Source organism: Apteryx mantelli, chromosome 5 (genome assembly GCF_036417845.1).
Source record: "Apteryx mantelli isolate bAptMan1 chromosome 5, bAptMan1.hap1, whole genome shotgun sequence".
NCBI classification, from domain to species: Eukaryota; Metazoa; Chordata; class Aves; order Apterygiformes; family Apterygidae; genus Apteryx; species Apteryx mantelli.
In genome coordinates this window covers 39,405,039-39,432,671 of record NC_089982.1, presented here as the reverse complement: position 1 = coordinate 39,432,671, position 27,633 = coordinate 39,405,039, and the positions used below count along the sequence as shown (strand labels likewise).

The following is a 27,633-nucleotide window of genomic DNA, read 5'->3' as shown; positions in this document are numbered from 1 at the left end:
CGCATGAAAAGCATATTGAAGATCACTCAAACATGATCTATAAAGCCTGAGATGTATTTCCTAGAACCAGGTGTTCAGGCTCAGATTATGCTTGCTTTTACTGGACAACAGGACTCCCTCCCTTGCCCCCCACCTTTGAACAAACCTGTGGCAAGTCTTGAATTATGCAAAACGCTTGAATCCTTATTTTGATGAAAGCTGTATGCAAGGTCAGTAGCACAACAGCAAGTAGTACTGACGAGGGGGTGGGCATGTCATAGCCAGCCAGAGGAGAAGCATATGGAGCAGAAGTTTGAATCTACAATCCTTACCAAAGATCAGGTCCAGTAGTTAAAATTAAAAGCAATTATAATATTCTCCCAGCTGCATTCCATATTAAATGAAATCACAGCAAAACCAGAGTCATCTGCCTCAGTCAAATCTCAAATAAATGCTTTGAATATAGCATTTCACTTCAGTAATTTTACTTAAAGTTAGTCAAAATAAAAAAAATAAAAGGGATAATTTTGTTTGTAAGGAGAGTCATGTATTGCAGTATAAGTAAAGCAAATACCTAATAGAAGAATGTAATTTACCTTGAGAGGCCAAATTCACCTCTTCTCAAGCCTAATTAGATTTAATGACTGGAACAGAACAATTCTATTTACACAGTATTGTTTAGAGGCAATTTTCTGGAACATGTTGCGCCTGATTCTACTTTCACATAGAGACTGATACTAAAGTCACTGAAGCAAAAAAACAAAAAATAAAACAAAAACAAAAGAAAAACAAAAAACAAAAAACCCAACCCCCCAACTTTCAGAAGTCTCTAATGCACTCTGATTCTGCCCTTAACACATAATGTAAGCACATAGATTAACAGCTGCAACAGGAAAACAGAAGAATGTAGATGCATGCAAACACTGTAATGCAATCACTAAAATGTTTAGCTTATTAAACATTTTCCCTCTATGATTGTCAGTCAGCTAGCTGATGGGTTGGGGAAAGTTGATACCTGTATTTGTTTCCATTTAAATGTAGCAGTGTAGAACAGCAAAACAATATTTTATTGCTAAAAGGTGCTTAATTTAGGGAGGTAGTGCTCCTTGATCTCCTATTTAACTATTCCTTTAAGGGAAAGGCAGAAGCTTTTCTGGAAAGCAATTTGGAGCAGAAGCACAATTCAAGGGCTCTACACCACGTGCTTGATTCTCTATTTGCTTATGTAAGTAATGTGGAGAAAGACTGGCATACTAAAGCTGCCAGCTAACGTAGGTACCTAAAGCTGGACGTACAACAAGCTCAAATATTAATGATGATGACTATTTTCCTTAAAAATATAGTGGTAATCTATGTGGCAGTGTGGCGAAGAGAAGTGGGAAATTTTGAGTAATAAGAGGTAACCCAGAGGAGGAATACATGGCAATCATTTGATGAAAACAAATTATGTGGATTTGTCTAGGAAAATGGAACGTAATAAATGCATACCTAGTTTTCTTGCGAATTCAAGGCTTAAAAGACCTCCACATCTTCCTCTTCATTTAGATCATTATCCTTGCCATTGTGAGAGACTGCGGCCATAATGAGGACTGACAGAATGGAGTTAGAATCTTAGCTACTCTCATTCATACACATGCCCACAGGTTTTATTTTATTATTATTATAATTGTGGCCAGGGATAGCTGAGATTATACACAGTAACTTTTTCCAAATTCTATACAGTTATCACTAGAATTGAGCTATGCTTCCAGATGATTTCCAGAGTCTTAGATCTCACTTTAAAGAGTCATTTTTGTCATGACTGGAAAAAAATACATACTTTGGATGAAAAGCTTCTTCATTTGGCAAAGCAGTCCTAAAATTTATTATTAAAAAAACCTAATATTTTTTAAGGAAATGTCCACATTAACAGCACATCACTTTCCAGCAGTATTACTGGTATCACCTAAAGACCATACTAGTACTCTGCTACCATGCTCTACCTGTACTTACAGGTTTTTCTGCTACCATGCTGCATCCTTCATCACTTCCTATTTTTATTAGAAATTAATGATGCTCCAACAAACAGGACTCAAGTGTTAGTTAAAAAGAACCTATAAAACTAGAACTGCTACATGCTTCAAAAAACGTCTAGCTAATGTTGATATGACCATCCACAGACACTGCAAGCTTTCACAGTGTAGAAGTCAGTCTGTTACATGACGTGCTGTTTTCCTAGATTAGAAATGTGCCAGTAACAGTACAAAGCTGCAAGATTCCCAGCCATCTTCAAGTTCATTTGCAACACTATTTTTGACTAGACTCCAGGGCATCTAGAAACGCTTGTTATATTTATGCATCACATTAGTGCAGCAAATGTACAACAGGCCTAACACATGGAAATGTGTCAGATTTACAGGATAGCCATTGTGCCAGCTGCACGCTCCTGGTAAACACGATATGCTGTAGATATGGCAGATTTACTAAATTTGGTTTAGGTCAACCATGCAGAGACCCTTATTAATAGCAGCTAAAATCATATCCTTCTCCAAGCTAAAAGAGCTATTGATTCATCCTTAAGTAACTCCCTACTGGATATGTAATTTCATGATGTCTTTCCTGTTCACATTTTTTATGCACTAGCTGCACACACTACCTACCTCATGATTTTATCTACCTCAAACAGCTTGCAACCCTCCTCTTTTCTGAGGCATCTGAGATATAGATAAAACTCCATCTTAAAAAACTTGAGAGAGATATCTTGGTTTTGCTATCCTAAAAAATAAAAGCCATCCTAAAAATGTAATGAGGTATTTCTCCTCCACAGAATAACACGAGCTTTCTGCAGATAGTGTTGTTCAATTATATTCATATTCACAGTACCTAAATTCTGGTCATTCTTCCTTGAGCTCCTTGAGCTTTTAACTTGTGAGCCAATTTAAAACCAATATTTCCAGCCATTAACATAACAGATTAAATTCTACACTTTCACTCTTGTAAATACAGGTTCAACCTAATTGGCTAGATACTGAGTTGGCATAAAGACACTTTCAAGATTTTAGCCTAACTGCTCTGGAGTAAATATAACTAGAACAGAACTTGACAAATGAAAGTGCAGCAACAGCAGTGACAAAGGCAGGAATCACATTAATTCTTTTGCCTCCCCCTGTGGTCTTAGCTCATGACTGACATCAGCTCACCATGTTGAAGAGCTCAATCACCATAGTAACTCAGTTAAAAACTGAAGACAAATCACTCTCCTGATTTCAAAAAGAATATATAATATCTAACTGGCTACCTGCCTGTGCTTTCCAGAAGATGCAACTTCAGAATTTTTCCTTGGTTAGCTAAGTGAAAAGCCATGTCAATATTTCAGCGAGGGACAATTCAGACAATGTACAATTCAGAGAACATTTATTTTAAAATGACTATTACTGGTTTAATATATTTGATGAACCTCATACAAGAATTAAATCAAGCAGTATCATCATTTGTCTACATACAGCAAGCATAATGAACATACGCTATTTGTTAAACTTTCCCTGACGTACCTGCAACATGAGACAATGCTACAGATGTGTCCCTGAGATATGCTCACATCTCGATGCCAAGAGAGCGACAGAGTATCTTTGGACAGGGATCTTTTTCCCTCACTTTGTGAAGATTAATACAAAGCGTAGTAGGTGTAATCCATTTAAAGCTTAATACAGGATGAAATCTTTGACCTCTTTCATCAAAACTGGCTGTTTAATGCCACTTGACAAGTTTGCAGCTGTCTCAGGGTGGTCCTGAGCCAAAGCAGTTCACTGTAGAAATGATACTGTCTTCAGTTTTGCACAACAAAGGTTAAAGCTGCAGGGATGTTCCCACCTGGCAGTTGGTTTCAAGGCAAAGACTGCCTCACTGCACTGCACCTCTGAGCCTGGAGCTGGTGAATTTCTGACTGCTCGAGTCAGAATTACAAGCTGATTATGCTTCATGATTGCCTTATCTTCATACACAGCTATCCCTTCAATGTCTGGCTCAGTACCACTTGGCCTCCATGATGACTGCCTAAGTAGTTTTTAGGTCATCTCTTCAGCTGGTCACATTCTGGCTTTGCTTTCTGATTGCCGTTAGTAATTAGACAATCAGAAATTATCACCTTGTCAAGGATTTCCTCTGGCCCTTTCTCTTTTGGTATTGTAAACCATCTTCCCTGCTTGTCTAAAAGACGGATTTTTATGGCTTGCTATCAGATAATAACAGGACTGCAGAAGTCTGTTTTCTCAACAGATTTTTGGGCTTTGTAGGATTTTACAACATTCTTCATTGTCCTTTACCATTTGTAGCCCTGAGAGAATCTCTGTGCTGACTTCACCTTCACAGGTCACACACATTTATACACAAACCCCTGTGACAAGTGAAGCAAGAGAAGGCACAGCCAGAAGGCTACTAACACAGATCTCATGCCAAAGCTGGTCACCAGTTGCGTGAACACTTTTTAGTTCTCATACTGAGACTGGCAGAAGTTAAGTATTCTTAGTGTGTTTTCAAAGTCAGGAACAATTCTTAGGACAGGCTGAAAAATGATATGTTCCTACCTCTATTTAGCTAAAATGGACTAAAATAGCAGGGAAGATAAGGCAAATCGGATTTGGACTAATTAGCTGATTAATTTCAACCTAGGCTTTCCTGAATTACTTAACTGAAAATGGGAACCCAAGTTCAAACCAAATTGCTAACACAGTTCAGAGACAAACTCAGAGCTTTTTCATCCCTTCAGCATACACAAACCCTAGGTCTAAAAAGAAAAGGCACGTTTCCTGAAGGTCACCACTCGGGAACAAGAAAGTCCTGCTGTAATGTACAAGAACATATACATAATGGTTTCTGGGTGAAAATCCAGAAAATTGATTAAACTACACATTTTTTTCCCTCTATTTAGCTATTTCTCCACTCAAAGAAACAATTTGAGACAAAACAAGAACAATATATTTTTCTCAGTATTTCTTTTTGCCATACGATCGTGAGATTCCTTAGGTTTTCTTTTCACCTGATAGGGCAAACATTGGAAATGTCTGCAAATTCTATTGTTGCAGGAACTCTCAAAAACAAACTAACCAGGACTGTGGTCCAAGTAACTCATGAAAACAAAATCTAATCACTTAATGAAATAAAAGCTTTATTATTGTAAAAGATCAATTCAACTCTGCTACCACCTTCACAGAAACTGGTAATGTGTAAGACACCTTCAAGCAAAATTTGATGAAAACACTTAGAAAATGAAAAGACTTAAAAGCAATCTGCTCTCAAGCAGACTTACGTAAGCATTCGTTCTAAACAGCTGGAGAAGAAGTGGGTAATAAAGTAATTAAACATCAGATTGCAGATATTAACTTTACACTAATATAAAGAGAACTACAGAGAGATTTTAGTAAAACAGTCCCATGCTGGATTGTAATGTAATGGTAAAATCGAAGATAATAATTGAATAAATAGATCTGGGAGAACAACTAGGAATCTCAGCATTCTTCTTGCAAGTAGGAAGGCACCTCCCATAATAGCAACAGAAACACAAGCTAAGCACTAAGGCTCTTACCAGTTCCTAAAATAATCCTTCCTTAAGCAAAATTCTGACTAAAGTCCAAAACAAAACTTCATAGAAGAAGAGGCAATGGTTGGTCCGCAAAAACTTAGGGGATGAAAAGCAAAACCATTTTTCTTCTATGCTTTGCCATTTCAAACAATGCATTACTAGCAGACTGAAACATGCAAGCACTAATTTGCTAAACTATGGACCAAGGGATTGAGATGAAAGAAAGCTGTCTGATTTTTTTTTCCTGTTCTCATTTTTCTTCACAGTGTAAAACTAGCCAGGTACCACAACAGCAGACTTAATCATTTTGCTGAGGTTTTAAAATGTTCACTATGCAGACATTAATGATTAATAGTTGACCTTCAGTGTAACGAAGGGAGATTTTCATTGTCTATGTGGATAAGCTGCAAATTTTGGCAGTCTCACCTTACAGAAACAGAGTAACTTTTTATTCCCAGCATATGTACCACTGAAGTTATTTAGGAACTATGGAGCAAAGTATTATTTAATGTCATTATAGGTGTTAAAAGTTAGGCTCTATTAACAAGCAGAGATGAGAAAAAGTTCAGGGTTGAAGGCACACAACTTTCTGATAGCGGTAAGGGAACAATATTTCATGAAAAAAAACACATTCGCAGGGTAACTGGCACAACAAAATACACACACTTTCTACAGTTTAGAAGTAGCATCAATTTTTATGGGCCTATATGCTTTTGGCTCTGACAGTCTGGAAGAACAGCTTTGATTAAACTTTGTGCCCTCTTACAATAGATTGGACTGATATTATTAAATTTCTATTTAATTACAGTATAACAGTAAAATCTCCAGAAAACCCTAACAAAGTTAAATGAAAATTAAAAGTAAATTTATAATCAATATTTAAACCTCTTTGGAGCATTTATTATTTGTGAGAAGTACTAGATGGATATCAGTACTGCCCAATACAATCTTCTCAACAAAATAACAGACTATGGAGACAATTTGACAAAAGTATGTTTTGATAGCTGCTTTGAGCAGCCACCATTTCTTGTCTGCCCCACTGATCACTTTTGTCTCTGCATGACTCTGGCTGTGCTTGCAGAACTCACTGATAGTCAGCAGAGCAAACTACATAAGGGAACAGATATGGGTAAAAATGACCCAGGAAAAAAAACTGTTATTTTGAACCCAGTTTGCTTCCTCAATCTAGTTTATTTTATAGCTTCATGGCAGCTAGAAAGACACAGCTGAAGAAGCTATACTAGGACAGCTTGAGCAGAAAGAGCTGGGGGGCTGTGTAAGCTGGCTGTGCTACCAAAAGAAATGCTTGTTAGGCAACAGCTTCAGCACTCTTACAGCAAACTTTCCAGCATGGCCCTCCTAGTCTGTCTCAACACTGAATAAACAGGAGCCTAAGAAGGTTGTTTGTTTTGATTCTGTTGCATCTTTGTCTAACTGCCTACTAACACCTGCTGTAGAAAGTCTGAAATACTTACAAACCAGGATCTAAACAAATAACATCAAGTATGTCGCTACTGCAATATAAAAACATTAATTCACTATAAACCTGAGCTAGCTTATAAAACAAGATACCTAAAAGGCAACACTCCAACGCAGCATTACAAATACCTTTGTTATTGAGTACCTTGTAAATATCTTACATAAGCTAGATCATGTTTTTGTGATACACTCATTGAATTGGAGCTTTTTGAGCAAGCAAACAAACATATTTTATGACAATGACAGCATGAACATTACACTCAAGTATTCTTTTGTTTTAGGCTTTAGCCAGATTAAAGCTAAAGCAAAGTATTATTACTTCAGGTGAAATATACAGTGAAACTGCACTAGAAATGTAAGATGACTAGAGGATATTTAAGAAAGCTTGTTGTAGCTGCTTAGACTTTTGTATACTTGATGAAAAGTATTTGGTATTAGTTGCAAAATTTCTATCACCAAACAGCTTTTATATTGCTGTTTTTCCTCCAGATCCAAAGGCTAACTATGCCTTGGACCATGCCCTGATTTTAGATATGCAGAGCCTGTTTCAGCAATCAATTAAATCTTTGTTGCTCTATACAGACACAAAGCAGGGGCCTCATTCCAGTTTCTCAAGTGACTTAGCACACATGGCTCTATGTAAACTGCAAGACTTGGGGATATTTCTCTATTCTTGGGATAGAAGATATATCCAGCTGCATTTCCACTCCCTGATGGTATGAGACCCACAAACACATCTTGGTTCTGGGAAGTAAAACCCGGCATGAAGACTGGAAGGAAACCATTGTGCCTCAGCCAGGCCCCATCAGTGCACATCAGCCTCACGGTTTACAAACAGATGAAGAATCTAGGACACAGAAACAAAATGTCCGTGTTCTCACAGAACACACAGTAGACAGTAAGAGATATATGCCAAATTCAAAAGAAAGTAGACAAAAAGTGCCCCAATAGCTCAGTACATAATTTCCATACGTGTCTTCTTTGAATAACAGGGTAGTGTCCTGAACTGTTACTGATTGGGCCTGTTTGCAAAGTAGTGCTGGCCTTCTCAGTACATGGTTGACCTGCCTCTGAAACAACCCAAACGATGGTGGCTCTTCCTGCATCAATACTAAAGCAGTGCTTCACAGGGGTCACTGTGCTGGTATGAAAATAATTCAGAGAAGCAATAAGATAAAGAAGCAGTCCTGTCATTCTAGATCCTATGGTGCTTTGTCCAAGAATGAGCTTTTGCTTCCCATTTTTCTGACTAAACTGTGGTTAACTTAAAGTCTAACATCCTGCAGTTCTCTTAGTAGCTTGACTACTTGAAAGCTTGAATACATACTACCTGGCTTGGGACTTCTGAGAATCTGTGTTATTCTTGGTGACAGAAAGCAGACTTCAACCTGTCATATACAACAATGGGAGCTTCTTCTAGTGCAAAGGGATATAGTTGGCATGGTAGCTTTTACATCATTCTATTTTTTCACAGCCAGCATTGATTATGACTCAGATGAAGGTTGGTGATTACAGAACAGGGCTGTTAAGGAAAGTGAGATGTCATGGTCTGCAGTTGATACATAGACTTGTTCAAAACCCTGACAGCTAGAGCCCTGTAGAAAGAACAAAGGATACAGAAACAACAATAATGACTGTCTGCCACCATTTGTTTTTCTTGATTTTGTCTTAATGACATAAAACTTCCAATGCGTACATGCCTTCATACCTTCATATCTATTTCTGTACCATGGATCTGTTGAGCTACCGTTTTGATGATTCCAATGACAATATCCTGAAGACCTTCTCTTTCTGAATAGTAGTGCAGAATGAGTCCCTTCCCCTTCTCTGCATCAGTGCACCTAAAGGAAGGGGCTCGCATACCTGGGTAAATAGTAGCAAGGTGGTCATGCAGAGCATCCAAGTTCTGGAACAAGAAATTAAAAACATGATTATAAGCGATTCGCATATTTGTTTTAAAGAAAGTAAGTGCATGTCATGTCTAATCTGGCCATCCCCTTTCTCACACTGGACACATTGTGCATTAGCTGTGTTATTTCTAGAACTATCTTAATAGCAGCCCTCTCAGGCAGCTTTTGATGTTCTCTCTGCCTACTGTACAGATGTCTGAACAATGAATGGCATCAAAAGTAGAACCAATAAAAATTACTCTAGACAGTAAAAACTCAGGCTTGACTATGCTGTATTCCAAAACATTCAGATGATTAAAGACCTCCTACATGTTTCTCAATCCTGTTCATCATTCATTTTCCTCCCTTCCTAATTCTAGTCTTTATAATCTCCTCTTCATAAGTGAATTTAGGTGTGAAATACAAATAACCTTGTCTGAATAACCACAAGTCTTTCCCCTTATTCTGAATGAAACAGGCTTGTTCTGACATCATAACAGTCAATGCAAGTGTATAAGGCCTAACAAAGTTACAAATTCTAAAGTACAGATTTAAATAATTAAAAGGCCAGGCTCAAATGTATACTTTCTTTGAGAGTAAGAGAAGGAATCCCACAGAACATATAGAACACCTCACAGCTGCTGTAAAAATGTTTCAGAAAAGGTTGTTCAAGAAAGGGAAATAAGTCTTTCATTTTTCCAACTGATGTCCTAGACATTTATTTAACTTTAAATTTTGACAAAACAAATTACTACCTGGAGAGGAAAGCTAAATGACTAACTGATAAGCAGAATTTATGAAGAGATTGAAGAGAATAATGAGATCAAAATCACACAGCTCCAGCTCCAACTTTGATTATGAAGTAATTATCATGGCTCCATGTTGCTATTTACTGTATATTTTAAGACAGAAAGCACAATCTGGTTTGCTGAATAGTGTTGCAGCCCAAATAACCATTTACCTATTTTGTAAACTGTATGCAATTCCTTCATATCTTAAGTCCAAAACACTACTACACATTTTAAACATTGTCCCTCACCCCCAGTCATTGTTAACATCAGGTTTTGTGTATTGTTTTGTCCCAGGCAAGGAGAAGTGAAATGAAAACATTTTCAATGTGCTGGCTGAGTCATTGTCCACCTTTCACAAGCATCTGTCGATCAAAGTTGTGGAAGCATGCGGAACTTGATTTCATGCGAGCTGTGAAGTGCTCCAACAGCTGCCTTTTCTCTTGGGAGGCCTCCAGAGGAAATGAGGCTCTTATAAATGAATTCCGTAGGAACATCCTCCTTCATTTTTTTCATTTGTTTTAAATTCATGTTTTTGTTGCTATATCAACACCTCTAAATTAAAACTTGAAGGAAGAGTCTGGGACTCAATTCATCCCAGCTGTTAGTGGGCATTCAAGAGAAAAAAGTATAATGCTTGCAGTCAAATTCTGGAAATCTTTGTGGGATTCAAGAAAATGAGATTGAAAGAGACTGTTCTGAAAGAGTGTGAATGAGGGAAAAAAACAAGAGAAGTGACTAGCTCTAAGAGAGTGCCTCAAAATCTTAATCAGGTGCAGAACTACAGTGTGTGCTCCTCAGAAACAGCTGGGATATGTTGACCTTTTGGAAAAAAACTCTTAAGGAGATGCATAGAAAAGGCAGGTAATCTTCCAGCTACACAGTCATCAACACCTGAAGAGTTTCAGAAGGAATTTGCTATGGGAGATGGCCAATGTCAAGTACAAATTTTTTGTAAAATGGGTATCTAAGTATGAAAATTTAACTCCAGTACAAGTGTTGGTAAGGCAGTAGCCCCATTGTGCAAGACCACTTTGCTACCATACCAGCCCATTACTGGGGGCTGTTATGTCTGAACAGTGGGACAGGTAAACCTTGTGACATGCCCTTCAGTCCTGACTCCCTAAACATCCAGGGTGGGGGACTGGGCCAGGGTGTACTGCAGCTGCTTTCCAGTCCCCAGTGTCTCTTTTCTTCTCATGCATACAGATCAAAGGGTGAGGAAGGAACTTAATTGTATCCAGGTCCTTACTCCAACACAGAGTCCAGAAGCAGTGAAGATGGGCATACAGATTCAGGAGCTAAAAGCACTCCCAAGTCTTGCCATTCAGGTATTGTTATTGTCTCCTCTAAACCCATTCTTACTCCTTGTTGTTTTTGCTCCTTTCTAAATTGATATTGCAGCTTCTGGAAGAAAAATGTTTCTTTTTTCTGGTTTGTTCACCTACTGTGGGCCAGAAAAGCGATCAGGTACAGGTAATGCATCTTAAGCTCTCTCCCTGAATTCTTGGCTCCTAGACCGCTCAGATGTATGCCAGAGCTTGTGTTGGGACCAGAGACGCTACTTCTAGAGCTGCTGAGAGCAGTGACCAGCTCCTTGGCGAAACACAAAGGGATCTCTGAGCAGGAATGAGCAAGGACCAGTGACACTAAAACAGGCAGGTCTTGGCCTGTCTGAAAGTAACCAAGTTGTGACTGGCACCTGACATACACAGATATGCCATTCAGGCCTGTGCTGTATGGCATTTCTGGAAACTTTTCCAAAAGAGAGATTAACCTGCTTACATTTATTGCACTGCAATTATGAACAATTACATAGCCAAGTAAATGATTCCCTAAATTGGACCATATTAACCACTACTCCAGTGTTTGATTTTCTTTCAATAGAGAGCTACTGAACATAACATAAAAGCACACTTGGGATTTCTTAGGAGGTATCTCTTTTCACACTGCATCTCTCTGGCATAGTGTCTTTCAATAAGATTTGTACTTTTTCCAGGCCTGTGTTTTTCACAGAGTATAAATATTAGTTTTGGTTGTGCTGTCTTTTCCTCCTTCTTGAAGCTTGAAGTACCTGTGTTTCATCTACGGATAAACTAAATTCTCTCCGAGACACCAAGGGAAGTAGAACATAAATGTCAGGCTTATTTTCACAGGCTTTAAAAAACTGAAGCCCTCAATTATTTCATAAATTCTGGGCTCAGTACAGATTTCAAGATGCACTTTGCACCTTTTGGAACTATCTTTATTATGCATTTTAAGAATCTGACAAAAGCTCAGCACAATAAACTCAATCTGTAAAAAGGTTTATTTTTTTAATAGGTATATAAATTAGTTTCCTGACCTAGTCTGATTGCTGGAAGCTGCAACAACAATAAATCACAGATAATATTGATTTTCCATCATAATAACAAGCTAGAAAGTATACTGTTGGCACAGCTACTAATACATTAGTCCAGCCAGAATTTACAGGAGTACATACTAGTGAATGTCCTCTGTTAACACTGAAATTCAAACAAAGCAGCCTAAAATATTATCATTACAAGAATATAAATGTAAACTGTTCATGCTTTTACAGAGGTTGGGTGCACACTACAACGTGTCCAATTTTCTCATCATCATTCTTGGTAATGAACAGAAAGAGAAATATATTGTTTGGAAAAGGGGAAGGGGGAAAGAAGAGGAAACGACTGGTCCATCACCTTATAAAAGTGATGGAGCAATGGGTCAGCTATATCTTTTAAATGTTTTTTTCTTCCTCCTTTATTCCTACCCAACCCCTAACTGCAACTTCATTACCTGACTCTCCTTTAAAAATTGCATTTACCTAAAGGGTTGCTTTAAGGGCAGCTTGTGAATGGAGCTATGAAATAAGGATGTCACATCCCACACACAGACCATGGACCACATGTGGCATGCACCACTTGGAGGATACACATATCCTGTTAGCCTGCCTAGCAGTTACAGTCCATGGGTTTTGAAAAAGAAGTCTGGATTGACTAAACCTAGGATGTTCTGGAATAATACAGATTTTGCAGCAGGTAGTGAGACATCTACACTAATAATCCAGTATTTGCATCACAGAGAAGTATAAGCAAACTACGCACTCCAACCTTTCCACTTACTATTGGAGAGATTTTCAAAGGAACAGACGACAAGAGTGTAGTAAGTTCCCAGCGAAAAATCAACAGGCATTTGATACTCAGCTACTGGGCAATAGCTCTCCCAATTCTCACTCCCAGTCTAAGCTGTTGACTAGACCATATTTCTGTCTTGTCCTCTGTATCTGGAATACTTCAGCAAAAAAAACAAAAAAACAAAAAACAAAAAAACAAAAACAAAAAAAACCCCATCAAACCCACACACTTACCTGCAAAAACTCTCTGACATTCGAGCCCAAGACACGTAGAATTGTATCATAACCAGATTCTTGACAAAACACAAAAAACATCTTCCCAAACATCTGAAGGATTTCCCCAGCATTTAGATCTAGTTAAAACAGGAAAATGGGATTCAGTACAAATACTGTATTTCATGTTCTTCACTTACCACTTTAGTCTCTTTTGCATAAATAAAAAAAGACAGCGCCTAAACTCTACCCAGATTCAGCAAGTCAAGAATATGAGGAAAACAAGATTCATGGTCAATGTACCAAATAATGTGTGTTAAATATAAGAATTTCATGGGGATTTACCAATTACCATTCTGATTATGCTGCATTTTGAAAATGTATAGCATTTTAAATGTTGGTACAGATAAGAAAGTATTCATACTCATGAATAAAAGAACTGCGTAGTTGTTAATGCAGACTTCAGAGGAGTTTTCTGGTTTACAATAGTGTGAAACCACATCAGTTGCTCCAATTCAACGCGACTACTACAGCCATCATGGCCTTATGGGTTCTTGGTTGACTACTGATTCATACTGCATTTGGGGACTGTAAATAAAATAATGCTGACAGGCATAATTCTACTTTTTAAATTCCAGTCCGAGCTGCAATGACTGAAAAAATCAATGCTACCCAAATCAGTGACAGATATGAAATGAGATGTACCCATGCCACAAACAGCTTTGTAATGAGGCATGCTTGTTTGCACTTCCAGCAGAGAGATCAAGGATCAAGCAGTGATGGACCGCTCTTGCAGCTGGGGCTGGAACATGGGTGTAGCAGGAGGGTAGTTTTGGTGGCATATTGTTACTTGTACTGCTTGTAACACTGTCCATGCTCTGTGGATGAAATGTATTACTGTAGTTTAAGCTGTACCTGATGATCTGGAATACTTTACAAGTAATGAAAATCATTTCAAGAAATAAAAGGAATAAAACTATTTCAGCTAAATGAAAAAAAAAAAAAAACCTTTCTTCCAAGGACCATGTTTCACATTTCAGAGAAGTGCACTAAATCCTGTTTCGCTGTGCTACATGGATGCGTGATTATTATCTTTTATGTGGTGAGAGGGAAAACTAGTGCATTTAAAACTATGAAGAAATCGGACCAGGAGCTGGCCGCTAAGAGCAGACAGAATTCCTAGAAGATATTCCTATTACTTACTAAGGACCTTGCTAGCAGCTGCAACCAGATCATAGGTTTTGGAATCATCATAAATTATTCTGACAAGAAATTGTCCTTCTTCATCCAGCTGTGCTTCCTTCCTAAAAAGAAAATATGAAAAAATTTTTTTGATTATAGGAGAAGCACCAAATCTATAAATCAACTACTATCATGTGGAATTTGTCCTTTGAATAGAATAAGTGTGTAGGTTCCACCTCTGAGAAGTTACTCACTTTTGAAAATCAGAACTAGATTTGTCTCCTATCTCATAGCAATTAAGGTACAATACGAAACCATTACTACCACTTGTGTTCTGAAAAAAATAATGAATTGGGGGAAAATAAACATGATTTTTCAGTACAGAGCTTCACAAAGAAGTTGCTGAACTAATAAAGATAGAATTTGTATTTTACAATATGCAAATATCCAATAACCCAGCTCAAGATTTTTTTTTTAAGTGTTTTTATTCTTTCCAATTTTGATTACATTTTATTTATAGAAGGCATGAGATGTTTTTAACAACCATTTGCTTATATCTTCCAAGAGACTAAAATCAAGATGTAGGTACCTAATCAAATGGCCTAATCAAATACCCCTTTTTCTGAATTCTGGACACTCCTGGTGGATTAAAAAAAAAAAAAAAAAAAAAAACCTGCAAGGATTTTGTAATGCCTTGTTCACATGTCCGTTTTTCATAAGTAAAGCATTACCAGTTATTTAAAGCATAATAAGAATACACATTCTTTTCACTAAAGAAAACAATTCTCAACCACACGTTTAAAACAAGACCACTCATATATACAAGCCTTGTATTTGACACAAGTGAATAACTAGGAAGGCTTCACAACTGTCTTCCTCCTTGTTCTGCCCCACACAGTTAACACAGGCACCAGGCCACTGCTGCTGCACAGCAGTGCCAGAGTTCCTGCTCTCTGTACAAGGACAACGACCGCCTTTGTGGGAGGCAGTCCCCTGGACCCCCAAGTGCTAGCTGCTCTCCACTGCTGGCCCACTGCGCGCAGAGCGTGCCAAGGGACGTACTCCCCACCCTGCCCTTTGGTAAGGGTAAGTCACAGGCTGAATTTGCTCAGCATCCTGGGGCACATCCTCTTCCAGCGGTGAGATGTGGATGCTCCAGGGGGATGCCCCGGTCTCTGATGCAGTTGTGCTCTGTTTGCTGAAGTCCTCATAGGTCTCCCCAGGCAAATGAGCAGCATCTCCTCTGCCATGTGCAGCAGCAGCACCTTGAGTTTGCCTTTCTCATGTCCTGTGCATAGCCCTATTTCCTTTCTCACTATATTTTTATAGTAGCTGTTCACCTTCTGTGGTCTTGCCTATGATGACTCCCAATAGAGACAGTGTCCTTTGCAGGACCAGTGAAAAAGAGGAAGTATTTATACATACTCATTCTTCAATTCATGCACCTAAAATGTATTTTGGCTCAACAAAACTAGTATTATCATGGCATCAGTAGTATTTTTGCGGGTGAGCGTCACAGCTGCCTCATTAGAAGAAAAGATATCCTTTCATCTAAACACAGCTCCGTGCTACAGATCACTTCAGAGAGACAGAAGACAAAGTAGTAGCAAAGTCTACAAGAGAATGACTGAATCACACCATCTTATGTTACCAAAAAAAACCCCCAAGCCCCTAATACAGAGAGTTGTTCTTTAGAAAAAGCCTTAGAATTAGAAAAAGTATCAGAAAGGCAGATGATGATTTGATGATTTATAAAAACTCAACTTATGTCATATGAATTAAGACACATATCAGCTTGGGACTGGAATCATCACCTTTCTAGTGTACAAATGAGAGAGAACCACAAGTAAAAAATTATTTACTAGTACTATGGTAATGAAGGGCTTTTACCAGAGTAGGACAGAAGCACTACTAGCGACATAGCTGAAACATACTGTTTAAGAGTTGGTATTTCTAAGTGCTCTAAATTTCTAATGATCATCAGAGCAGTTATATAGCTTTAAAAAGTAGATTCTAGATCTACTATTTAAAATCCTCCATTCCCTTTCCATCAGTATCTTTCTCTCTAACATCATAACATGAATAACCACCAATCAAAACAAAACTCTTTGAAATTTAAATTATAATTTTCTAGAACTGGCATAACCTGCTTTAAAATGAAATAATACAAAGTAATAATGCCTACACAACAAGTAGCAATTCAAGCAATTACCTTTACACTGGAATTATCCAGTCATAAAAACACAGAAACATTTTTTGTTTTACTCAAAGGGGAGAGAGTTCTGAGAATTAACTATTCTTGTTCATCTTAAAACTGCTAAATGACAAATGGTACTGCTGATCAGGCCTGATTCCAATCTTATATGGTATTATTCTATTGACCTAAATGAAATTGCTCCTCATTTTACCCTACAATTAGTAAATCAATCTTTGTCAATCTGACCACTTATCAATGGAAGTCTTGAACCCATTCTTTTCTTCTTCCTCTTCATCTTGATGATGTTTGTTCATCACAGTCTTATCACTTACCAACAAATATGCTACACTATTTCAAAAATCTGTATTTTTTTAAATTAATTAATGAAGCCTCCTAACTGCTACATGGCATGCACATTTATATACCTACTCTACAAACGGACATAATGAGCTAAAAACAAGTTAAGCAATCTTCCCAAAGCAACACAAGGCCATAGAAGAGGTGAGACGAAACATCCTATAGAATTCAATATAAAAAGAACCTCACGAGGCGGGGCACGCAGGTCTTTGCCAACAGGTTGGCCAACCTGGTAAGGAGGGCTTTAAACTAGGAAAGATGGGGGAAGGGGAGAGTTATAGAGACAGGGTAGTTGGCAAAAGACTGCTCAAGTCAGGATGCCTCCAACAGGTGAAAGCAGCCAGGGAAGCGCGCATGGGATGTGGCTATGGAGGACCCTCTTTTACCCCTCCTGGGAAACCTGCATGCTCGATCACCTCCCTGAAATGCCTGTACACCAATGCACGCAGCTTGGGGAACAAACAGGAAGAACTAGAGATATGTGTGCGGTCGCAGGGCCATGATCTCATTGCCATTACAGAGACATGGTGGGATAGCTCGCATGACTGGAGTGCTGTCATGGATGGCTACGTGCTTTTTAGGAAAGACAGGCCAGGAAAGCGAGGTGGTGGAGTTGCTCTTTATGTGAGAGAGCAACTGGAATGTGTTGAGCTGTGCCTAGGGGTGGATGAAGAGTGAGTCGAGAGCTTATGGGTAAGGATCAAAGGGAAGGCTAGCATGGGTGACACTGTTGTGGGTGTTTACTACAGGCCACCTGATCAGGAAGAGGAAGTCGATGAGGCCTTCTACAGACAGCTGGAAGTAGCCTCACGATCCCAGGCCCTGGTTCTCATGGGGGACTTCAACCACCCTGATATCTGCTGGAAAGACAACACAGCTAGGCACAAACACTCCTGGAGGTTCCTGCAGAGCATTGGTGACAACTTCTTGACACAGGTGGTGGAGGAGCCAACAAGGAGAGGTGTGCTGCTGGACCTTGTACTAACAAACAAAGAAGGACTGGTGGAAGATGTGAAGGTTGGGGGCTGCCTTGGCTGCAGTGACCATGAGCTGGTGGAGTTCAGGATCCTGCAAGGAGGCAGCAGGGCACCAAGTAGGATCGCAACCCTGGACTTCAGGAGAGCAAACTTTGGCCTCTTCAGGGACCTACTTGGAGGAATCCCATGGGTGAGGGCCCTAGAAGGAAGGAGTGTTCAAGAGAGCTGGTTAATATTCAAACATCACTTCCTCCAGGCTCAAGAGCGGTGCATCCCTATGAGTAGGAAGTCAAGCAAAGGAGGCAGGAGACCTGCATGGATGAGCAAGGAGCTCCTGGCAAAACTCAACCAGAAGAAGGAAGTATACAGAAAGTGGAAAGGGGGACAGGCCGCTTGGGAGGAATATAGGAACGTTGTCAGAGTATGCAGGGATGCGACGAGGAAGGCTAAGGCCCATTTGGAATTAAATCTGGCTAGAGATGTCAAGGACAGCAAGAAGGGCTTCTTCAAATACATCAGTAGCAAGAGGAAGACTAGGGAAAATGTGGGCCCTTTGCTGAATGGGGTGGGTGCCCTGGTGACGAAGGATGCAGAGAAGGCAGAGTTACTGAATGCCTTCTTTGCTTCAGTCTTTACTGCTCAGGCCAGCCCTCAGGAACCCCAGACCCTGGAGGCAAGAGAGAAAGTCTGGAGAGAGGAAGACTTTCCCTTGGTGGAGGAGGAGTGGGTTAGAGATCATTTAAGCAAACTTGACACCCACAAATCCATGGGCCCCGATGGGATGCACCCACGAGTGCTGAGGGAGCTGGCGGACGTTATTGCTAAGCCACTCTCCATCATCTTTGAAAGGTCATGGAGGACAGGAGAGGCGCCCGAGGACTGGAAGAAAGCCAGTGTCACCCCAGTCTTCAAAAAGGGCAAGAAGGAGGACCCAGGGAACTACAGGCCAGTCAGCCTCACCTCCATCCCTGGAAAGGTGATGGAGCAGCTCATCCTGGAAGCCATCTCCAAGCATGTGGAGGAAAAGAAGGTGATCAGGAGTAGTCAGCATGGCTTCACCAAGGGGAAATCATGCCTAACCAATCTGATAGCCTTCTCTGATGGAATGACTGGCTGGGTAGATGAGGGGAGAGCAGTGGATGTTGTCTACCTTGACTTCAGCAAGGCTTTTGACACTGTCTCCCATAACATCCTCATAGACAAGCTCAGGAAGTGTGGGCTGGATGAGTGGACAGTGAGGTGGATTGAGAACTGGCTGAATGGCAGTGCTCAGAGGGTTGTGATCAGCGGTGCAGAGTCTAGTTGGAGGCCTGTAGCTAGCAGTGTCCCCCAGGGGTCAGTCCTGGGTCCAGTCTTGTTCAACTTCTTCATCAATGACCTGGATGAAGGCACAGAGTGCACCCTCAGCAAGTTTGCTGATGATACAAAACTGGGAGGAGTGGCCGATACACCAGAGGGCTGTGCTGCCATTCAGAGAGACCTGGACAGGCTGGAGAGGTGGGCGGAGAGGAACCTCCTGAAGTTCAACAAAGGCAAGTGCAGGGTCCTGCACCTGGGGAGGAATGACCCCAGGCACCAGTACAGGTTGGGGGTTGACCTGCTGGAAAGCAGCTCTGCGGAGAAGGACCTGGCAGTGCTGGTGGACACCAAGTTAAGCATGAGGCAGCAATGTGCCCTTGTGGCCAAGAAGGCCAATGGTATCCTGGGCTGCATCAGGAAGAGTGTTGCCAGCAGGTCGAGGGAGGTGATTCTCCCCCTCTACTCAGCCCTGGGGAGGCCACATCTGGAGTACTGCGTCCAGTTCTGGGCTCCCCAGTACAAGAGGGACATGGCACTACTGGAGCAAGTCCAGCGAAGGGCTACAAAGATGATTAGGGGACTGGAGCATCTCTCTTATGAGGAAAGACTGAGAGAGCTTGGCCTGTTTAGCTTGGAGAAGAGAAGGCTGAGAGGAGATCTTATCAATGTGTACAAGTATGTGAAGGGAGGGTGTCAAGAGGATGGAGCCAGGCTCTTTTCAGTGGTGCCCAGTGACAGGACGCGAGGCAACGGGCACAAACTGAAACACGGACACTTCCATCTGAACATGAGGAAAAACTTTTTCACTGTGAGGGTGACAGAGCACTGGAAGAGGTTGCCCCGAGAGGTGGTGGAGTCTCCTTCTCTGGAGATATTCAAAACGCGCCTGGACGCAATCCTGTGCAATGTGCTCTAGGTGACCCTGCTTGAGCAGGGGGGTTGGACTAGATGATCTCCAGAGGTCCCTTCCAACCTCAGCGATTCTGTGATTCTGTGATTCTGTGAACGTTCTCTATTAAATGGCATGAAGAACATTAATAAATCTGATGTTTTTCTTGAACTCTCAGGGAGTTTCCCAAAGGGGATGAAAGAACAGACACTGGTAAACAGGGCAAACTGGCTGCAAGACTGTTCTCAAAGAGACAAAAAAATAAACATGGTACATCTTTTTTGTAAACGATCAGTTACAATAATTTTAGTGATTACTTGAAGAAATAGTGTATTTCTAAAAAAGCAAGCAGAAATGGTATGTGTACACACAGTCCCTTAACATACTCTTCTTTTCATAGTCAAGAATAGTACTTTTGGTCCTTTCTCCCCAGCTATTCTCTAAAAACTTCAAATCAGCCTGCAGGATATCAAACCTCACTGACTCCTGAAATCAGCTCCCATACCACATATTCCTTCTTCTCCTAAGCAGGAGAAGAGCTGGATTTGTTAGTGAGAAATGTTGTCTTGGACCATATGAGGTCAGTCAGGGAGGCTGGCGTTTACAATTCCTAAGAACTGAACTGAAATTAATGTGAGAAAAGAAAACCATCTTGATTCTTTCATTCTTAGAACATGGTATGCAACTAAGTCAGATTTAGTTTAGAGGAAAGCTTGCAAAGGGTGAACAAACTTTCCTACATTGCTGATATACACTGTGCTTTCTCTTAATCTCTCCTTCTCAGCCAAACCACAAAGGATAACACACACATCTAGAAATGCAATGAACATCCTCAAAATAGTGGATACTTGCACAGTCCAGTAGACATTTTTTTGTGTGTGAGAATTTTCTCTATTAGAAGTTGAGCCAGTTTGATCACTTGGGTATCGCCTTCAAAACTTCTTACATTTCCTCCAACTACACTGACTGAAACTTCTCCTCTTTCCATCTCTGTGCTTTTTTCTTTTTTTAGTTGTCTTTCGTGTACTTTGTCAAAGTTTTCCTTCAATGTCTGCAGCTTCTCTAAGCCACTGCTTTTTAAAATCACCATCGGTTATTTTTATGCCTGCTCCATTTAGATTACTTCAGCCATTTTATTTTTTCTCCGGTTTTCTCTAGATGCTTTGGATTACTCAGCAGCCATCTACACTTCTCTGTAGCCTTAATTTTGTATTTTCCATTAAAATAACTTTATTTGCAAAATAAAGTTGAACAAGAAATAGTTCAATTAGCAATCAAGTCTGCATTCGCTGGATATAATTTTCTGGGGCGAAGCTCACCTGCCCCTAGGCTTCACTCTCACTAAGCATCAGCAGTCTTGCTGGGCATTTAGCAGTACAGGAAAAGGACCCAGCATTTGTACTGGAGGTTAATCACGCAAGAGAGATTTTTTAGTTACTTTTACTTAAAAGAGACAGAGAATAATATTTTTAAAAAATTGTAATCCAAAAGAAATCAACCTCATTTAGAGAAATTTCTTTTTAGAAAATTCACCAAATAAAGATTTGCTCCTGCAGGGGACTAAACTCCTCACTCAAAGCCATGTGGTTAAAAACATTTTGTTCGTCCTACAGTTATGGCAAATCCTTACAACAAAGTCTGATCTAAACCTGCAGCAAAAGCTAAAAAGCTTTTTAAAAGCCAATGCTTGAAAATTATTAGATCCCAGAACTCTCTTTTTCTTCCCTGAACCATTCCTTCTCTATACTTCTCACCCATTTTGTGCTGGTACACCCCAACTCATTTGACTACATGCTGAGCTGAAAAAATTATTCAGCCAAATAGTTATTTTTCTGGCTTATTTTTCTGCTGGATGGATTTCCCAGTCAGGTTTGTCACCTGGTCACAGAAGCTGCTGTGCACACAGAACAATATGTAGCTAGCTAGATGGCTGAGGACTTGACAGGAGGTTCAGTGAAGTCAGTAGAAGGCTTTCGCCTGTCTCCAGTGAGCTGAGACTGCAGCTTTTGAAGCCTTTCCAGCACCCTCGCTAATCTGATGGCAGCGAGAACTTAGAAAAATCTTTCTCTCTGAAATCCATGATTAGCCTGAAGACTACATGAGATAGGGAAATGCTGCTGTAAGCTTATCCAAAATGGCCAAAGTAACATGAAAACACTCTTTTTTTCCCACAAAGGCATTCGTTCCTCAGCAAATCTACTGAATTGCAGGTCAATAATGCCTCTTCCTGCATGCTTCAATACAATACAAACTGCATTAGACCTCCTATAAACCTAAGTGCTGCAACTGCCCTTCCCCTGTGGGTACACCTAAAGTCTAAATAATACAACAGTCTGGAAGTGGCTAGAATAGCTATCAACATAATAGCTATCAGCACCAGAGAGGCTGACTGTGATGTGAACACCAGTAGGCTAGAACACAGGACAAAACCATTGAAACATTCATTTAGGTGAACAGACAATCCCCAGGTGGTTTCCTCACGCCTGCAGTTTTCTCACCTAATTACCTGACCCCTGATCTATCAGCCTACCTGCATTTACACTAAGGAACTGCAAAAGAAATATACGAGAGTGTTTTGAAAACAAGTATACCCAATACTAAAAGTGAGGCTGCTTTGTCAGCTTTGCAGAGAGCTATTGTGATTGGCTGGCCATCGATGGCAACTCCTCCAGCGTGATACAGCTGGTTTTACTCCACTATCTGAGTATCATGTGTGAAAACACATCAGTCAGTGTAGAACAAGGTATAGCTATAAACTTGAAGATGTGAACTTTAAAAGACCAGAGGCTGCAACTGTTCTCATCTGAACAGCTTCTGCCTCCTAGCTGACAGATGGTTCATAAGCTGAGAGTACAACTGGGATATAACACGGCACCCTTAGACACACAGAATTTACATTTGGTTGACTACATATTATAGAAAACTTCATATTTCACAGCTTAATGGAAAATTGGGAAATTTCCCTTGAAATGTTTTGCTGCAATCTTTATTCCCAGTTTTGGACCAGATAAAACAATCAGAGCATGTTAGCATAGCTATAACATTTTTTGCGGACCCTGGTGTCTGACCACAAAGGTATTAACACAGCAATAACATGCGGTGACTTTAACAGCTTGACTGGAAATGAGCCAACAGCAACAACTTTTGGCAAATTCCCAAGTCTAGCCTTGGTTAATTCCTTAGTGAAGTAGCAGCACTACAGTAGCAAACTTTTAACTTTTATATGGCCTTTCTTTCAAAACCACTTCCAAGTCAAACAGAACATGATTACAATTCACGTCACATTTACATTTCTAAAACACAAAAGAAGGGTGTGCTTTGTTCCCAATAAGTTTATGTACAAAACTTTGAAAAATTCCAGGAGACTGATGCTCTTGCCTAAACTGACTCCTCTTATCAGCACATGGGCCACGGTATTTCATGATTCAGAATTTACCTCCCAAGTTATGCCTGTCCTAACTGTTAGGGTCTGGCAACCCTTTCTATTCACTCTAGACTAATTTTAAATGACTACACAGAGCTATCCAAATTGAGGGAAACAAAGATTTCAGCCAAGTCTTTTCTAAAATGCATTACTGAACTCCAAAATGTATGTATTAGCCAGGTTAACCTGAGGAAGTTCACTGTGGAAAAAAGAACCTTATCTGTTGCACCATGGAAAATAACACTGCTACATGGAGGACAGATTTCTCACGTACATGTTTGACCTTGACACCATTCAAATCAGTGGAAAAAATCCTACTGAGTAGATCAAAGCAGAATCAAGTCCTAAAGGAGCCTTTCCTCCCATTATCTGGAGGAAGGGAGGCTGCTATTGGTCATGCTAACACCCCTATAATTGCTATTAGTCTGGCAGCACAGAATAGCATTACAGGTGATACTACATGTGAACAATGGGCTCTTTGAAAATCTTTCCCATTGTAAAGGCAGTTTATTATTTGAAAACACACTACTAATGCTCAAAGGCAATGTTAATAATTCACAGAGAGTGAAGAAATATTAAGTGCTAGCAAACTAAGTGCAGACAAAAATCATCCTTAAAATCAGATCAGATCTTGCACTACAGATTTTTAAACTACAGACTGTGCACATTTTTATTTCTCAGATTTTACACTGTAAAGCTCAATGAGATGTGATCTAGAAGTGATTCATTTTTGCTTAGTACAGAGATTCCTAATCCGTATGCCTAGAAAGAGACCTGCTATTTATGTGGGTCTTTAAAATTCTGAAAACACAGAGGAAATATTTGTTGATGTGGTAAGGATTTTTTGCCATTTTGAGATTTCAAATGCAACTTAGTTGGACAAGATGCCATGTCAAGATGGTCCTGTACACCTTTCATTTACTTATATAGTACACCCTACACAAAGTGGATTTTAATGTAGTTTTGCTGTCAGAGTGTAGCATGTAAAGACAACTGGAATAAGTCATAATCAAGCTGAAGGCTGCTACTTTCAGAACTTTTATTCTTTTGTAGTAGCACTTGCTGGTCTAACTCTGTAGTCAACCATAAAGCTGGAATTTAGAAAGAACATTTCTTCCAGAAAAATACATTTTCTCAATATTTACTGCAAGCACAGTTCCTTGATGAGAAAGGTAATGCATGCAAACAGGAAAAAAATATGATACAAAACTCTATGGAACAATTTACTTTGTATTCTGAAGATACACAGGCTTCTCTGTGATACAGCTGCATTATTATTTAGAAGCTGCTGAGATCACTTTTACAGATCATCTAGTGCATCAAAAATACAGCTGGACCTCTTCCTATCAAAACTAGTCTTAAGTGCATGCCTTGGGTGTGTCACTTGAAAACCTCACAACAACAGCTACTTCCAGCACCACCTCTAGGACTTCTTCCATGATAGGCATTGTTTCTGCTGGGACTTTTGCCACTATTGTGCTTAACTACACTTGGTGCCAGGGATGGAAAAAGTGCTCATTAAATTGAAGAGACCAGTCAAAACAATATTAATGACAAAATAACACTACCGCACCTAGACATCCATCATGATTCTGATCTCACTGATGAGAGCACGTCAAGTTTCATTCAGTTCCAAGAGTAACACCATTAAATAATTACATGTGTCATAACTAAATTTGGTATCAGTGAAGTCAAAATCGGTGTTTCTGCATCTCTTTTACATTAAAATGGCAAATTCACTGCTCATTACATTACTTTACTGATGGTATGTGTTATTTAAAATGCTACTAATCTTTTTTCATATATTTCAGAAAGGTGCTTTGCTAAAAATTATTAAAAATATTGATCCACTCTTCCCACTCCCCCCAGAAATAAAAAAAAAAAGGGGAAAGAAAAAAAGATTGTGGATTGTCTAAAGATACTTGAAACACCACTGGGAAAAAACATAAATTACATGGAGTTACAAGATTAAATAAAAATGGGAATTTGTCCAGGAAAATGATGTTCTGGCTAAAGTAAATAGGTATATATATAGACTTCAGAGCTCAGAGCTGTTTCGCAGTTTTACAGGCTGGAGATGAGTGTTTAATGTAGGCTTTCAAAACAAGATAATCTTAGAGATACAGTCAACTGCAACAAACGTACAAGTTCTTTGTTACTGCTCCAAATACTAAAAATATTACAAAAAATACAAAGCTAGTAATATTTTGCTTCCCTTTACCTAAGTGGACTAAAAGGAATGCTATTTACAAAATAGTCTTTTAAGCATTTCATTTATAAGAGCAAGTGATATAACAGCTGGTATCCTGAAAGATCTCAAAGTACTTCCCAATTCTGGGAAACCTGCAAAGTACCTGAGAGAGAGCACATACACACCTCTGTTTCACATCATGCCACTAGTTTTTTTAGCCAAGCCTTTCCCAGATGAATTAAAGAATTTGACACCCACACGGTTTAATCTCCTGACCTCCTTCAAACTGGTCTTTCCACTGTGAGGAACTGAAGGAGCAGGAAGTATAGTGTCCAGACCCTACAAATCCTGTGAATAGTAACGTCCAGACCCATGGAGAATCTATTCAACACTGACTATTTGTTTTAAGAAAGCTTTTTTAAAAAAAATGTTTAAAACTTTGGAATAATATGAAATAAAGACTTAAAAACAAACACTTAGAAACATAAACAACAATGTATGTTACTAAAAGCCACTTTCTGAATAAACACTTACTAATGTTAAGAGGAATGATGGGTTAAAAAAAAAAAATCTATTGTTCTTTCATCACTAATGGCTTTTCAAAGCCCCTTTCTGACATCTATGTACGTTTAACTCATTTTTTTTCTTATGAGATTGATTGAACAGATTAATCCTCCCTCTTCAGCACTGGGTAAATCCACACAGTACTCAGGAGGCAACAACAAAAAAAAAAAAAAAAAAAAATTCATGGCTTTTCACAGATCAATGCAATTATATTACGCCTGAACATATTTTGTTTTTTAATCAGGTCCCACACAAACCAAAATAAATAAGGTCCTTCAACCTAAAACTGTAGTCAACGGTCTATTTTTTCCTCAGTGTTCATGGTGAGATGATGATTAAGATAATTAACACAGCTTGCTTGTAACATCTTTGAGCATGATGGAACCAGTAACTTTAGGTACACTGTAAAGTTCTTATAATAAATTCTTTCTTTAATAATAAAGTTTTTTTTATAAATTCTTGTTCTTTATAATAAATATATCAAATATCTTTATAATAAATTTCCCTGGGAAAGGGAAATACAGAGCAAGTTCCCAACAGTTCAATAATGCACAAGAGATGATTCACACAGGACTGATCATCAAGCAATATATAACTACACCTGTTTATGTAGTACAATCCATAACCCACTTAGGCACCTGGGCTTTTTTATAGACCATGGGAAGAGAAGTATATAAGAAGGAATAAGAAAGCCAGCAACCTGACAGGAGAAATACTGAAGGCATCAAGACATTCAAAGGAAATTCAAAGTCCTAGACATATCCAAACCTAGACTCAGGTGTCTAAAAGAAGTTGACACCAAGCTTCTTTGCAAATCAGGCCTTGTTGAAAAATACCACAAATAACCAGAAGGACTCTTCAGCGCTTCAGCTACACATGATGCCTAACTGAAATGCCACGCCTCACATTTTGCACAGATCTTTGATTCTTATCACCTATTTGCTTTGCATTTTTATTGCCCAAGCCACACTGTGGTTAAGTAGATATAATAGACACACACACACAAACATACACATACATGTATATACACACAAATGCATATTTATATGCATATGAATAAATATATGTATATACACACCTACACACACACATGCAAATACATTTTCTCCAAATACATTACATTCTAAACTGATGATTATCTATCTTCTCTCATATCAAAAGTGACACTGCTACAACTGTAGACAGATTGGTACAGATTATGGAACTGTTTTACATGCTTTTTAAAGGGTTTCCTGATATATGGAAACTACAGTCAGGGGAAATCTTAGAGAACGGGAAATCTTCCATAATGTCTATGAAGAAATAAACCCAGTGTCTTATAAAGAGCAATAAGCATTTGATGAGCTTTTTTTCCCCCTGTGCAAGCAGCAAAGACAGACACACACACTACTCATAGCAACCGCAGCGAAATTTGCTCCAAACCACATTTCACTGCCCCTCCCTGAGCCTGCATGAACCTACCAATCACATCTACGTGCCCCCAGAACCCCATTCTTTTCCCCAGGGCTGCTG

At 39.4% G+C, this 27,633-nt stretch overlaps 1 protein-coding gene across 2 annotated transcripts in view; it reads right to left on the bottom strand.

Moving 5' to 3' along the window:
* The window catches only part of GUCY1B1 (guanylate cyclase 1 soluble subunit beta 1), a 48,887-nt gene that overhangs the window by 12,868 nt on the left and 8,386 nt on the right, over positions 1–27,633 (bottom strand). For both annotated transcript variants that reach the window (XM_067297843.1, XM_067297842.1), the window contains 3 exons: positions 14,245–14,345; positions 13,063–13,181; positions 8,724–8,921 (listed from right to left, as the gene is read on the bottom strand). In XM_067297843.1, coding sequence (XP_067153944.1) covers positions 8,724–8,921; positions 13,063–13,155 — 291 coding nt within the window. In that variant the 5' untranslated portion in view covers positions 13,156–13,181; positions 14,245–14,345. The remainder of the gene's footprint in view (positions 1–8,723; positions 8,922–13,062; positions 13,182–14,244; positions 14,346–27,633) is intronic.